General features: G+C 33.1%; 1 protein-coding gene across 6 annotated transcripts in view; it reads left to right on the top strand.

Moving 5' to 3' along the window:
* Nucleotides 1-15403, top strand: part of LOC111047553 (calpain-A) — a 67764-nt gene that overhangs the window by 40049 nt on the left and 12312 nt on the right. For all 6 annotated transcript variants that reach the window (XM_039423425.1, XM_039423427.1, XM_039423422.1 and 3 more), the window contains 6 exons: nucleotides 6867-7046; nucleotides 7994-8063; nucleotides 9584-9701; nucleotides 12694-12828; nucleotides 13543-13714; nucleotides 14895-15076. In XM_039423425.1, the coding sequence (XP_039279359.1) occupies nucleotides 6867-7046; nucleotides 7994-8063; nucleotides 9584-9701; nucleotides 12694-12828; nucleotides 13543-13714; nucleotides 14895-15076 (857 nt within the window). The remainder of the gene's footprint in view (nucleotides 1-6866; nucleotides 7047-7993; nucleotides 8064-9583; nucleotides 9702-12693; nucleotides 12829-13542; nucleotides 13715-14894; nucleotides 15077-15403) is intronic.

The following is a 15403-nucleotide window of genomic DNA, read 5'->3' as shown; positions in this document are numbered from 1 at the left end:
GATACAGAATTTCAAGGAAAAATGAATGGCGAAAACTGCATATTTATATCAAACCCGTTTCGAAGATATTCACACCATTAATGAATACTATTCAAAGCAGAAAAGAGAGAAAAAGTATGAGAACGACTTAGTATCTCATAAAAAATGTGATTCCAAGGTGGTTGTGACCGAGGATCCTACTCAAATTGAAAATACTACTTTAAGCCGCGTTTACACCGGAGTTGGCAACCAATGATTGCCGACATTTATCGGCAATTTTGAGTTGCACGCATTAAAACAACTGCAACTCGCATTGCCAACCGTAGTTGGAGACCGATTTTGCGAGTTGGCAATCGAAATTTGGTTTTCCGACCGGAGTCGGTAAAGATCAAAGGCGGTTGCCAACCCCGGTTGGCAATGCGAGTTGCAGCGCTAACTTGAGTTGCAACTTGAGTCTGCAACTACCCCGCTTCCCCTCCCGCCTGTTGGCTCCACGTGGTCGCGCTGCGTCAGTTCCTCAGTTCAAGCAGGCTAGTCGTCGTGACTTGTTGTGTTTTGTTGTTTGGTTGTTGTTTGTGCTAGTGCAATGTAAGCTATAATGTAAGCTAAGCTATACATTACTCAAGCTAAGCTATATATTTCTTAAGCTATAGAGTTTCTTTGTTTGATTTGGAGTTTTTTTGATGTATACATTATTTCTAATTTTATGAATTGTGTTACTTTGGAACATTAACTTAACTTTGTGTTCATATTTTATTAACAAGTCACTACCAGGTTGCAACTTTTTTTGTCTAGATTTATTAACAATTAACTTTTGTCTAGATTTATTCAACTCAGTGCACAACGTAAACAAATAAAAGGAATCTAAAAATAACAATATTTAGTAATTTTCTTTCTTTGCTCACCTGTATGTTATCCTTCAGGAAACCTATAACAGCCTCACAAATCTCTGGCACTAAAATAGATATCGCACTTTTGGAAACTTTAAACAAATAACTGATACTAGTATAAGAGTCGCCACTCGCCAAAAAGCGCAATGTAATAGCCAATCTTTCTCGCACTGGAATTGCTTTCCTGTAGTTAGTATCCTGTTTACTAATTATGTGTCCAATACCAACAATTAAACTTTCAAAATCGTCACTTGACATTCTTAAAAAGTTTCTTACACTGCCATCGCATCTCAATTCTCCCGTCAAAGGATCTGTATCATCTCGATTTAAATCATTTAAAAGATCGCTGCCGCTATACTTTGCTCGTGCCTGCAATGAAGGTCGAACCCAGTATCTTCTCGGTTTTCTACATTTTGATAAAATAACACACGCTGCCGCAGCAAGAACAACCTCTTCAGCACTCGACATTCTACATACTGTCTGATTTTCTACATACTGTAAAGTTTAGTTGCAGTTGCAGGTTGCAGACCTAAAAACAAACTATGTGCCCAGGTTGCAAGTACAAGTTGCAGACTTCCATCGGCAACTAGCGTCTGCAATCGAAATCGGCAATTTTTTATTGCCAACTCCGGTGTAAACGCGGCTTACTATGACTTTAAAAATCTGGTCCGCCATATTAAATGCAACTTCATTTTTTTTTTTAATAGGAAGGTTGTCATGCGATACATTATTTCGATAGGGAATATCAAGAAACAATGAATGGCGAAAACCGCACATCGATATCTCAAACCGTTTAGAAAATATTCACATTATTAATCAATACCACTTATGTATGTCATTTCAGTCTGTATAATTATAATTCATCATGTCATTTTACTCTTAATTATTTTTAACGCTAGAACGTAAGTTGAATTTTGTTTTGTAAAATACATGAATAAAGGAATCTGAATCTGAATACCTTCTGCCTGAATAAAAGAGATCCAGAAGTACATTCCAGATACAGTAGTCGATTTTCAACATAATTATACTCTAAAATAAGTTTCTTGAATGGCGAAACTCTGGTCCACCATCTTGGATCTGCCATGTTGAATGCAATTTTATTTTTTCAAATAGGAAGGTGGTCATGCGATACTTGATTTCGATACAGAATTTCAAGGAAAAATGAATGGCGAAAACTGCATATTTATATCAAACCCTTTATGGCGAAACTCTGGTCCACCATCTTGGATCCGCCATGTTGAATGCAATTTTATTTTTTCAAATAGGAAGGTGGTCATGCGATACATGATTTCGATACAGAATTTCAAGGAAAAATGAATGGCGAAAACTGCATATTTATATCAAACCCTTTATGGCGAAACTCTGGTCCACCATCTTGGATCCGCCATGTTGAATGCAATTTTATTTTTTCAAATAGGAAGGTGGTCATGCGATACATGATTTCGATACAGAATTTCAAGGAAAAATGAATGGCGAAAACTGCATATTTATAATTATAAGACCTTTCAAATATTCCAGAAACCTTCAGTCACTAAAACTTTTATTCTTTGATAATAGTATCAAGTTAGTAGATGAACGAGTATTTAAAGATAGTATTTTCGAAGTAGAAGTACCCAAGAGGTAATATCTTGCTTCCTCTCAGTGAAATCTTTGCCCTTCGCCTCACCATCAATCCAATTCGATTATGCATTTCTTGTGAATCACAAGAATGAAAGAAAAACAGATTTAACCTATCATTCTATATTTTTTCATGACGTTTCATTTTCACTAAAAGAACTTCTCCCATTTTCATTTAAAATCAATTACTCCCGAAATACCGAACATCTATTATCCATTAGAGTATCATTCATTGGTTTACTGGTATTCATCAATTTTTTCTTTAATGACATCATTCAACAATTTGTTATTTCTCAAGAAGACAACGATAAGTGATTACAGTAACAGCAAAATTATGTAATCATCTATTATCGAAATATTTGACCTTTGACTCTATTTAAATAATGATTTTGTCTGAAATTGGAAAAAAACCGATAATAGCTGGATAATAATAATAAAAAATGATAGTGGAATAATAATAGAAGATTACTGGAAAATTTTTGTATAACTATGAATTACTCCATGGTCATATACAGTACCGTACTGTACTATAACATTGTATTTAATAATATAATAGTATAATATTAATATTGTCCAATAATACATAATAGAATAGAGAGGTCAAGGAGAATAATTGTACAATATATCAATGATGCAATATTTACTAATACAATGCATTTTTATTAAATTAAAATCAATATCATTCATTCCTAACTCATCAACAGTACTAATACTCTACTGGACCGTAAAGATTCAAATTTGGTAGGCTGGTTTTCTTGATGCATAATAAGAACGGATTTGGAAAAATTTTCGAGGATACATCCAAAATCGGCGTTTTTCAAGAATTGTTTCAACTTGAATGAAAACTATTTGATATTGTCAAAACCACTCATTTATTGAAACAATTTGAGATGATAGTTTCGGTTGTAGTACCATTATTAATTTGTAGTGAACTGAAAACTGCTTAAACATTGAGCAGCAGAATAATATAGATGAGTATGCAGAATACATAGTATGGGAAAAGCTCTACGATTGGCAATTAGCTGTTGACAAGTGGAGGTTGAGCTCTTCTGTCATTGGCCGAGACTAGACACGCCCGAGTATTCCAAATATTTTCATGAGAACCGTTAACATGGGTACGTCCAGTCTCGGCCAATGACGTTAGTGCTCTATCAAAAATGTACCTTTATCTCTTTCAAAATAATAAATGAAGGTGCGATACACGACTAGAAATGAGGAATCATGATTGAATACGTATTTAAGATAGATGGTCACTTATAACTATTGTATCTCAGAGATCGTCTAGAATCCCTGAACTTGTTACAAAATCTGAGAGATCTTTGCCAGCTTCTGTAGCCGGTCCAAGTGATTTTCTCGGCGGGTGGCATGCTCTATCCTCTCATCTCATCTCGACTGGTCTTTGGCCTGCTTCCCGAATATTCAGAGCGGAAATAGGTCAGTTCTGTGGCGAGAGAGAGAGAGTGAAAGATGATGAGCGTTGAGAGAAGATGAAAGAGGGAGTGAGTGAACGATAGGTTCAGAGAAAAATGAAAGGGGTTAAGACGAGAGAAAGAGTGAGAGAGTTTGGGTGATATGACCGAGAGGTAGTGCGTGTGTGTTGTGGAGAGAATGAGAGAGCAAGAGTGATTAATTTGGGAGAGAAAGGTAGAGAGAGATTCGAAGAGAGAGTAATTTTAAGGCGCCAGACTCCCCCTTTCACTCAGAATAGTCTGCTAGGAGTGTTGACTCATAAGAAGCCAATTATTTGCAAATAAGATGCTAAATTTGGTGTGTTAGAAAACGAAAAGAGAAAACGTATTATAAAATATGGTGTAAACTGGCCCTTGATCTGGTAGGGTTGATTTAAATAATGTAAAAATATATAAACCAATATATTAATTCAAATTATCCAATATTCATGTAGTGTGACTTATAATCTTCTACTGTTGTTCAGGGATAAACTGCACCCCCCCCCTTCTGAAGTTGAAAGTTTCAGGATAAATATTAGTTTCCTTGTAAGTTTATGCCTATATAACTTTAATATCTTAATTAGTGCTGTTGCTAATGAAAATGTATGTTCTTAGCAGATGCGTTGAAATGTTTCAATACATTGAGGAGCCTCTTATCCAACTGCAACAAATATCTGGAGTAAAAGTATAAATTATGTTCATTATTATCCATTTCTTGATGTCTTCTAATTATTGATTACCCACAATATTACCAAATATTTATAAAAAATCTCACATTATCTTGAATTTCTTGCATGAACTATGATTATGTACCTTTGGAAAAATGTATATTATAGCCTTAAACAGTTAAATTCTATCTTTATGGTTTATTTATTTTGTTGGTTAGCTTTCGTAGGTTGCTGTGTAATTTGCTTCATGTTCTGGTTCAGAAACCTGTATCAGATCAATTCAGCAATTTAAATCATAGACTTTGTAAGTGATTTGTATGACACCAGTTCTGTAAATTGGATGATGACCAGATCTAGGCTATCAGATGGATCTGAGCGATAGCTTGCCTATCTTTCCAAAAGTAGGCTATAATTAGTTTATGTTGGAATATAGAAAATCAGATGAAATAGTCTGTTTTTATTTCACCATGAAAAAAACTTGATCTTGAATAGAATTCTGGGAAAGAAGCCAAGGATCTTTTTTTCGTATTTGAGAAAATAGAATTGAATGAAAAAATCCGAGAAATTATTTTTCTTTCTGTAACTGCTCTCTAATGGCAAACCCACAAGATATGACCAATAGCTATGACCTACTAAGTAATTTATATAATAGTTTGGAGGTTGGTTTTCTATTAATTTATAAACTTACTTCCTAAACTATGAAATCAATTTTGAAATAGTATAGGTGTCTCATAGCTTCTATAAAAGCCTCTGTACATAACATAAGACATAAAAATCAAAGTTCCTTTTTTTCGAACTGTACCACTCTCTGCTCGGTCGAGAAAGGGGACACAGTTCCTCGAAAATTTCCGATTATAATGTAAGTTTCTAAGTGTTTTTAATCTATTTATGTCGTGTGTTTCCTGTTTTAATTTATATTATAAAAGTTCATTTTTATTTATATTTAGCCTATTATTCACAACATGTTTCAGCGTTGATTTTAAAGGGTACTTAGATTTTTAACTTTTGATGTAAATACGAGTAGCCCTAGAGAAGAGAGTAAACATAATTGCCTCTGTAAATTTTCTCAGTTTGAAGAGAAAGTTTCTCAGTTTTTAAGAGAAGTTTGGAAAATCCAACTTTCAAATTAATGTTCTTATAACAATATTTGAATGCAATTTTATTTTATAAATATTCAGATCTCTATTAATGTATCATATTTTGCATTTGTCATCAAGGTAGGCTTCTGTTGTACATACTGGAGTTAATCAATGTAAGCTTAGCTGATATAAATATACTGCGATATTTCCACGTGGAATGTAAACCTCAATTATTATTCTTATCATAGTTTGAATCCTTATTTTCTTATCGGTTAGCGCTGTTATTTCCTTGAATATGTTTGACAGCCTCAGTTTCAGTTTTGCTTCCATTTTGATCATTATGTAATTATGTTGAAGGGTCCATATGAAAGGAACTTCTCTTTGAACTCTTTTCTTGGTTTGGTATGTGTTTAGCTATTCAAAACTGTACCTACTGTATATGAATAGTTTTGCTGTATTCTCAAGTTTTAATCGAATTATCTCTGAGATCAGTGCTCAGTTCCAAATCCAGGAAGCTAGTTCTAATATTTATTGCTCTTTTATTAATATTTGTTGTTTGTTCTATGATAATAATTTAGAAATTAAAAGCCATATCGTTCTTACATTATTAATCTTCTTTTTTCTCTGTTTGTAATATTATCAAATTTCATATTGGTTTTATTTTAATTTGTATTTTTCAGAATTATTGGTAGGAGATATTAAGTTCTACTTCTATAACTTTTCCACTGTATCTGATTTGTAAATACTGTATGTCACCTCAGAATTATCGTTCCCTTTTTATTATTGAACATTTCGTCCTAAGGACTCCAGTTATGGAGTATAAGACAAGTCAGGTCATCAATTTTACATAATACTTAATCAACACTAATTTTAAATAAATCAACACAAGTAAATCAACCTAGTCTTGGTTTGAAAGGAACTCTTGTACTCTATAAAATACTCTACCAACGAAATATTTTTGTTGACATTAAATTTTGTTGAATGTTGTGTTTATTAATCAGTCAATTCGATCATTCCATATAATATCTACCTCATCTAATTTTTGGAATTGTTTTTCCAATGCTGTGTTTATTCATTGGCCGATTCGATCATTTCTTATGTCTATATAATAATGTTTCGAATTATTTTCCCAATGCTTTGTTTCTTCGATCACATATCTAATTGCGTTTTTCTGTTGTATTCTAGCTTGGAGAGAAGGGCTCAGGCTTCCGTCCGCGGGCCGATGGCGTTCAGGATTTCTACAAGATCCGCGACTCGTGTTTGGCCAGCGGTCAGCTGTTTGAGGACTCGGAGTTCGATGCGGTCGACTCGTCGCTCTATTTCAGCAAATCACTCAATCGACCTATCGAGTGGAAGAGGCCCATGGTAAGGCACTACAACATAATTCACACCTTCATTAGTTCTGCTTGATAAAGTCGATGTATAGTTTTATTAGAATAAATAATAATAATAATAATAAATTCATTTATTCTTCCAATTTATACATTACACATGATTATAAGTACAGTATATAACAACAACAATCTTGCAAGTTATAAAAAATAAAGATAATAAAAATAATACAATTATTACACGTTGTACAAAGAAATCACAATAATTCATTTACATCAAAAGAAGAATAAATAATTTCAAGTACCCCGAGGACTGAAAGTCCTGTTTGGGGCACCTTCATATTTTTAATTAAGAAAGAAAAAAAGCAATGAATTATTTTGCCGAGTTAAGTTGGTGAGTTTAAATAAGCTGTTAGTTCATAGTTCTGCTTGATGAAATCGAAGTTAAGTTTGGTTGAAATGAGTTGAGACTTGAGCTACCAGTCAAAGATATACAACTTGGTATATATTACTATATATTACTTCACAACTTGGTTAGTTCTTAGTTCCGCTTGAACAATTCGAAGCATAGTTTGGATGAAATCATTTGTAACCTTGGCTTCCAGTCGATAAAATCAAAGTACGGTATACTATACCCTAATGAAATCAGAGTAGGCCTTTAGTTTGATTGAAACTACTATTTGAGAGACTTGAGCTACTGTTACACTTGTATCAATCAGAATAATAGATAACATAATTTTACATATTCTGATGAAATAAGTGTCAACAGGCTTTCCAAATACATCTTCAAGAAATTAGTGTAATCTTCACAATAACACTAATAGCCTACGGTACACTATAATCTTCCTATGATAAAATTTCTATTGAAAAAAATTCGATGATTGAACGATAAACCATCCCACTTATCCAATAATCCCACTCACGTGAAAAAGATAACTCAAGGTATCAGTTCTTCAACAGAATTTATTTTTATTTTTACAGGAAATTGCTGATGATCCACAATTCTTCGTGGAGGGAGCCACTCGATTCGATGTTCAACAAGGAGAACTTGGTGAGTTGAATTAACACTAGATCCATTGTTGTATTAAGAACATTTAATCTAATTTAGGCCAGTGCAGTTATTATAAGGGATGTAAACGTTGAAAAATTATTCACTATATTATCCTCTTATGCATTATATGAATAGGTTATTCCATATTGATTTAGTTGTCATTCTTGACTTTTCAACTGTATTTCTGTTGTTATTCTCTATTTCAAACTGGCAAGAAATTCGTGCTCCGCAAGGGTCTATTTTAAAACTTGACAAACTGAAAGCTTGACGTAATGAAATCTTGAAGAATTGAAAATATGTCCATAACCATGCTCGGTTAATTGAGAATCTATTAATTCAGAATTTCAAGTTAATCAGTCCAGTAGTTCAGACGTGATGATGCGTCAAACATAATTTTCATATCCCGTACGTGTATAAGCCAGTTCTTTCCTTTATTATATAGTACTAGTCGTCAGGCTTGCTTCGCTTGCCATATCCGTTTAGCCAGAGGGCTCCGCCGCTGGACCCCCGACTGGATCGTCCAAAAATGAGATTAGCGGGCTCGCTTCTCTCGCCTGCATTTTTCATTTGGGCATGCTTCATTCCTTCAGAAAGTCAAAATACTTCCTCGCTCGATTCAATCACCGATTAATTTAAATTATTTAGTGCACGGTGGAAAACTTCGTTAGGATATTATGAGAATTATTGTACTCCAGTCTAGCCTAATTTTAGGCGTATCTTTGGCGTTATTTCAAATTCCTTCTACATTTCCATATTTGATTGACAATAACCAAGAAGTAGCTAAAGAGTATGGTGCTGTTTGTACATCAGTGATATCTGAATGAAATAACTCTACTTTAATATCACTTCCTTCAACATTAACTTCCTTCCCCAGCTGAGCTTCTGTAGTGAATTTGAACATTTTCTGTTCATTTGTTCTCGATAAAGCTGAGAAAGCGCAAAAAAAACGCTGGAAAAACGCTAATTTTGGGCGTATCTTTGACGTTATTGCAAATTCCTTCCAACACAACATTATTACACCCTAGCTGAGCTTCTGTACCAAATTTGAATTTTTTTTGTTTATTTGTTCTCGATAAAGCTGAGAAAACGCTGGAAAAACGCAGATTTTGGGCGTATCTTTGGAAATTTTTCCAAATCCGTTCTTAGTGCGCCTCTAAAGGGCCAACTGAACCCTACCATATTTGAACGTTTTTGGTCCGGTAGATTTTTAGTTCTGCGAGTGAGTGAGTGCCATTTCGCTTTTCCCTATATATAGATAGATAGACGTGTATTCTACCAATACCTACTATTACTATTACCTAATATAAGTAATAGTAGGTAGGTATTGATTCTACTCATATCTCAGTGGTGATATAAGATACCTAATTCATTTTACATAAGATTGTAAAATATTTTCTAAGCAGAACCTAGATTATCTCTATTTTGTTCTATTAGGTATAATCACTGGTTTTTATCAGCATTTATAATGTTCAGGTCTATTCATTGTCTGCAATTCAGTTTTAGGACGTTTTATTTTCAAGGTGATTGCTGGCTGTTGGCGGCCGTAGCGAACCTGACTATGGACGAGCATCTGTTCCAGCAAGTTGTGCCCAACGATCAGAGCTTCCAGGACAACTATGCGGGCATTTTCCATTTCAGGTTGGTTATTCATTATTAAGTATTGCACTTTTATTTTATAATGTAAAAATTAAAAAATCGAAGTACCCTTTTTTCAACTCAATTTTATTTTCCATGACATGTTTCGATTTATAATGTCATTTTCAATAAATTTAGTTTTTCATAAATAGGAGTAGCCCTCACCACAAAAGTGATTGTTCAATTAGTTTTTTATGATCTATCCAAATGTATTCGAGCACCTAATTATTATAATTTTCTAATAACAGTTGAATTGTAATCGACCTACCCAGTATATTTATTTATTATGCTACCTAACACAAGCAATAAAACTCAACAGAAAATTCGTTGAAGTTGCTTTCCATGACAAAACACTATATAATAACTTTGTTGTAGTTCAGACACTGTGTTACTTGTAAATATTTGAAAAAACTCTTACTTTTGTTGAGCCTGAGGCTGATGAAGCTCCGCTTCAGGAGTGAAATGCATTCCTCAATACTCCAACAAAAGTAAGAGTTTTTTCAAATATTTACAAGTAACACACAGTGTCTGAACTACAACAAAGTTAGAAAATTCGTAATAAAATAAGAATCAATTAATATAAATTAATTAATTATTACAGCTCGTTCACTTATGTATCTATATCGTCCTTAAATCGAATTTTGTAAACGTCAACATGCCTGCTATAGGATTTAGGATAAATATTTCCTAATAAGCAATTGTACAATAAATTAAATTAAATTAGTAATTGATTATTACAGCTCAGACAAAACTCAACTTGAATTTAACAGTAAACATTACAATTTTCCTCAATTAAACACAACATAAACAATATGCCGAGTTCAGTAACGATTTATTGTATTGTATATGGCGTGTTGTGCTGAGTTGAGAGGAGTTTTTCAAAGATTTTTTTCTTGTGTAAATAGTTAATCAAAATTAGGGAGAGAAACAGTTATGGGTTTATCCTGTTGATTTTCTCCCGATCATTCATTTGATATTGTGTTTGTGGAATGTAATAAATAAATAAATATTGATTAAGTGCTATTGATTAACATTGGTTTGTCATTAGTTTTGATTTGAGTTGAGTGTGTTTAGTGGTGTTGAATTGTATGTTTTTGTTAGACCTCACTTGAGTATCGTCGGTCCTTGTTTCTCAACCGCTCTTGGTGTGAACAGCTTTTTCTTGAATCACAAGTTCTGTATAAAACTATGTTAACTGAGTCACACTAATAATTATTCATTTTTTAATTCTTCCTTGTTTAAAAGACATGATTTCTGAAGTGAGAAGAAGTAAGGCATAATCATGTTGATGAGTCATATACATCAATCATGATGCACGACAAATAGCATGATAAAAACATGTTTGTGGTATTACATGATCTACTTCCATAAATCTTCCAAAAATCTATAGATTCAGTAATATTGATGGAATTATACCAAAATCATTTTATAAATTGATCAAGTGAGTCATTCAAGATAATAATATTGAATAATTATAGACCTATTCTATCAGCACTATCTGAACAGAAGAATTGTGATTCTATTTTATAACTTCCGATTTTGTAATTGGTGACATTGGTGTACGCTTGTTTCATGCTTTTAGTGGGCATGATTCACTCGTGCTCTGTGTGATGATATATTGCATGAGAAATGTTTATTAAAGTAAGTGAGCTGCAACATGTAATTTAGTTCAAGGACAGAGTGTTACTAAATTATGAAGATGCGCTCTCAATTTTTTTGATGGAACGGAAAATTGGAATTATTTTGCAGAATCAAACATATTTGTGGATGGATCAAGATGCAATCACTATTCATAATGTTAACTAAGAATCAATTCAATTTTTCAATAATCTGAAGGAACAAAAAATTAAAACTTCTTTTTTATGCAGAGTTATTCATCCTTTTAATGGATTAAGATGTAACTATCTGTTTTGGAAACCTCTGATAAAAAAATTGAATTTTTCAAATTATTTTTCAACAATTCAAAGACCAAAATGAATCCTCACTTAAATTTCTGTATAAATATGAATTACTCCATGGTCATATACACTACCATACTGTACTATAATTGACCGAGCGAAGTGAGGTCCAAGATTCAAGTCGACGGTTTGGCATTTCTCTTAATGTTTATATGTTAAATATGTTGCGCATTTACGGCGAAACGCGGTAATAGATTTTCATGGAATTTGACAGGTATGTTCCTTTTTAAATTGCCCGTCGACGTATATACAAGGTTTTTGGAAGTTTTGCATTTCAATGATAATATAAAAGGAAAAAGGAGCCTCCTTTATACGCCAATATTAGAGTGAAAATCAGACAATTTAAACATTTGAACATTAAGAGAAATGCCAAACCGTCGACTTGAATCTTGGACCTCACTTCGCTCGGTCAATTATTGCATAAGTTCGTATTATTTTTATCATTATTTTCATTTTTTCATTTGTATCTGTACAATTTTTATTGTTAAGGACACATATTTGGGGAAACCCGTTGTCTCCATTGTGAATAAATGAATGGATAAATTAACTATTGATTGCGTGCAATAACGCATGCAGTTAAACTAAAATAACAAAGTATTGTCACTCGAACTTTCTCTGCTTTGAACTTGGGCTGTCCTGTTGCCAGTATGTCTTGAAGGAGATTTACTTTTGATGTTAGCATTTTTGATATACCAACCCCAACAGCCATTAGCCGTTTTAACACCGATATCTCGCCTACACGACATACAGACAGGATTTACTCTGATGGACAGTATAAGAGGAGGCTGCGGTTTATAACTGCGCGAGGTCTACTGTTTACAGAACTACTAGTATTGTCTTTATTAATAATATAAATAGTATAATATTAATATTGTTTTTAATAATACATTATGTATATAAGGCATACAATTCAATGTATAGTTAGAAACATACTTTTATTATTTCATAAAAATATTGTTTTTATATCAAAAGTTATATTTTTCAATATTTACATTAATCTTGATATTTTGAAATTTGTTAGTTTTATTTTGTTGTAGGTTTTGGCAGTACGGTCGCTGGGTTGATGTTGTGATTGATGATCGCCTCCCAACTTACTATGGAAAGCTTGTTTTCCTGCATTCCAATGAACAGAACGAATTCTGGAGCGCTTTGCTGGAGAAGGCGTATGCCAAGTAAGTTGAGAGTTTCAATTGAAAAAGTTAATTTTTGATGACTTTAAGGTAGAAACTATACAGAATGACCCGAAAGTCACTACCCATCATAATTATACGAGCTTGTGTTACCTGAATTTTGGGCTACTAGTAATATACTATAGGCAATTATATAATTTTATAATTTTTATAATTCATGGAAGACATGTTTCATATTCAGAAAAAAATGACTTTCTTATAAGAGTGATGGTAAGTTGGATAGAAAACTTTGAACTGACATTCTCGACGAATCAACTGTACTGAGTTATGTAAAATGAAGATCTAACCTTGGTTTGGTCTTGGACTATGTTCTAAGTTGGCAATTTTTCTCCCGCAATCATTTTAGTTGGTGGTATATTTGTATAAATGGATATATCAATGGGTAAATTGCAGCATCCATTTACGGAATGTATTTATGAATAAATTGAGCATCTATATGGTGGTCGCCTCTTATTTCTAGAAAGACATGCTTCACAGTCAGATAACTCCTTCAAAGATATTAATTTTTTTATTTCCTCAATTTTCACATAACTGATAGTTTGTACTGTACTGTTAGGTAAACGGGATACTGTTCTGATTTCAATTACAGTGAAATTTTCTTGGAATCCTCGAAATAAAATTATTAAGTGATGTACTTGCATGGTTTATTATTCTCTCAACTCTAATATGATCCAATTCGAAAAATTCAATTCTCAGACTACACGGCTCTTATGAAGCACTAAAAGGCGGTACCACTTGCGAAGCCATGGAAGATTTCACAGGCGGCGTCACTGAAAACTACGAGTTGAGGGAAAAAGCACCGTCAAATCTTTTCAAAATCATGGAAAAGGCACATGAAAGGTCATCTTTGATGGGATGCTCAATCGAAGTAAGTTTAACTCAAGTACAAATAATAACTTACTCGTTTTTTCCAATTCACCAGGGGATTCAAATATAAGAAACGTCAAGTATTTCGTAGTAAGGAAAATAAATTTCAGCAAAAAAGTTGGGGCTATATTCATAGACTACTTCATCTCTTTAAGTTACTTGACTCAAGTGCCACTAAAGAGCATTTAAAATCATGGCCTCTTAAGTTTTACCCACACGGCACAAGTAGCTACTCAGTATTGTTTTTGCTGGACCTGAATCATTGTAGGTTTATTAGGTCCTATGTAGATTATTACAGAGGAACTATTTGCCACAGCAAGGGTTTTCAAGGCATTGTCAAAAAAGCTGTTCATCAAGGGCTCGATTCTATTCGTAGAAAAAATAGTTTTATGTAGATTTTACCAATTGATTTAATTTCATTTATTGGCATTAAAACCATTATACAAAAACAATTTTGACAATATTATTGAAATCCTCACACAATGACGTGACTGTTACCAATTGATACAACTTTCAATTATTTTCAAAGGAAAGCTGCTTTAAGGCTTTAACCCATTATAATTTATTCTTACGCTTGATTATAAATGTATGGCTTATTATTATGAATGGCATGAAAATCTACCTAATTTTTCATTGTTTAATAAGCGTCTAGGCTCGTAATTCTTTCAAATAAAAGCCGTAAAGGCTTTTAATATTGAGGTTTTCATCTTATTTCGTGTAAATTTGCTTTCTTTCAAGTATGTAGGTGATTCTAAAGATTACTCTGAACTACTCAATCTGCAATATTAACTACTGAAGAATGGAATCTCCAAATTCGTTTATTTGTTGAATAGTACGGTACCATTGTAGTTAGTTGAGCCATGGAAAAGATAAACTTGAAGAGAAAACATGAATTTTTTAACTATAAACCTTCTTTTCCTGTTCTACAAGCATTGCAGTATTTCGTCGATATATAAATTCATAAAGGTCGCTTTCTCCAAAGCTGGTTTAACTTTTGAATTCGTTTAGTTATTGTATGCTCATATTTATTATAATGTGTTTCAATTGAGTCAGTTGATGGTTTAAGCTCGAATTTTAGTTTACCTTTTTGGAGAAATCAACCCCAAGTGTTCTAAAGCTAAATTATTTTCATTTGCAGTAAATTTTTTTATAAAGTTGATAATTTTTTGTGTATTTTGCAGGCTGATCCAAATGTATTAGAAGCTCAAACTCCAGAAGGCCTGGTCAAGGGCCATGCCTACAGTATCACTAGGATAAAGTTGGTGGACATTGCCACCCCAAATAAAACTGGCAAAATTCCCTTACTCAGGTTAAGAAATCCCTGGGGTAACGAAGCCGAATGGAATGGAGCATGGAGTGACAAGTGAGTTACATTTCCTGCGAATCAGTAGATTATTAGGTATAAATAAAGTGAGATTTATTACATCTTATATTTTGTCAACGTGGTTTAGTATTCAAAATTATTCGGTAAATAATTATGGAAACTAGTTTCCTTACATTTGCATTGCTCCCTTATCTTGTAGGCAAAGTCCATTGGAAAACTTTCTTGTTTTGGTATTACAGAGACAATAGCTAAATTCTGAAACTTCCACTTCCTTGTTCCCTTCCTTGTTAATGAACACTATTAAGTAGTCTTCATTTGATAAGTTAAATATGTAAATTTGAAATATAACAATGAGAACATTGTTGC

The sequence above is a fragment of the Nilaparvata lugens genome, chromosome 3 (genome assembly GCF_014356525.2).
Source record: "Nilaparvata lugens isolate BPH chromosome 3, ASM1435652v1, whole genome shotgun sequence".
Classification (NCBI taxonomy): Eukaryota; Metazoa; Arthropoda; class Insecta; order Hemiptera; family Delphacidae; genus Nilaparvata; species Nilaparvata lugens.
This window is presented reverse-complemented; position numbering and strand designations above follow the sequence as displayed.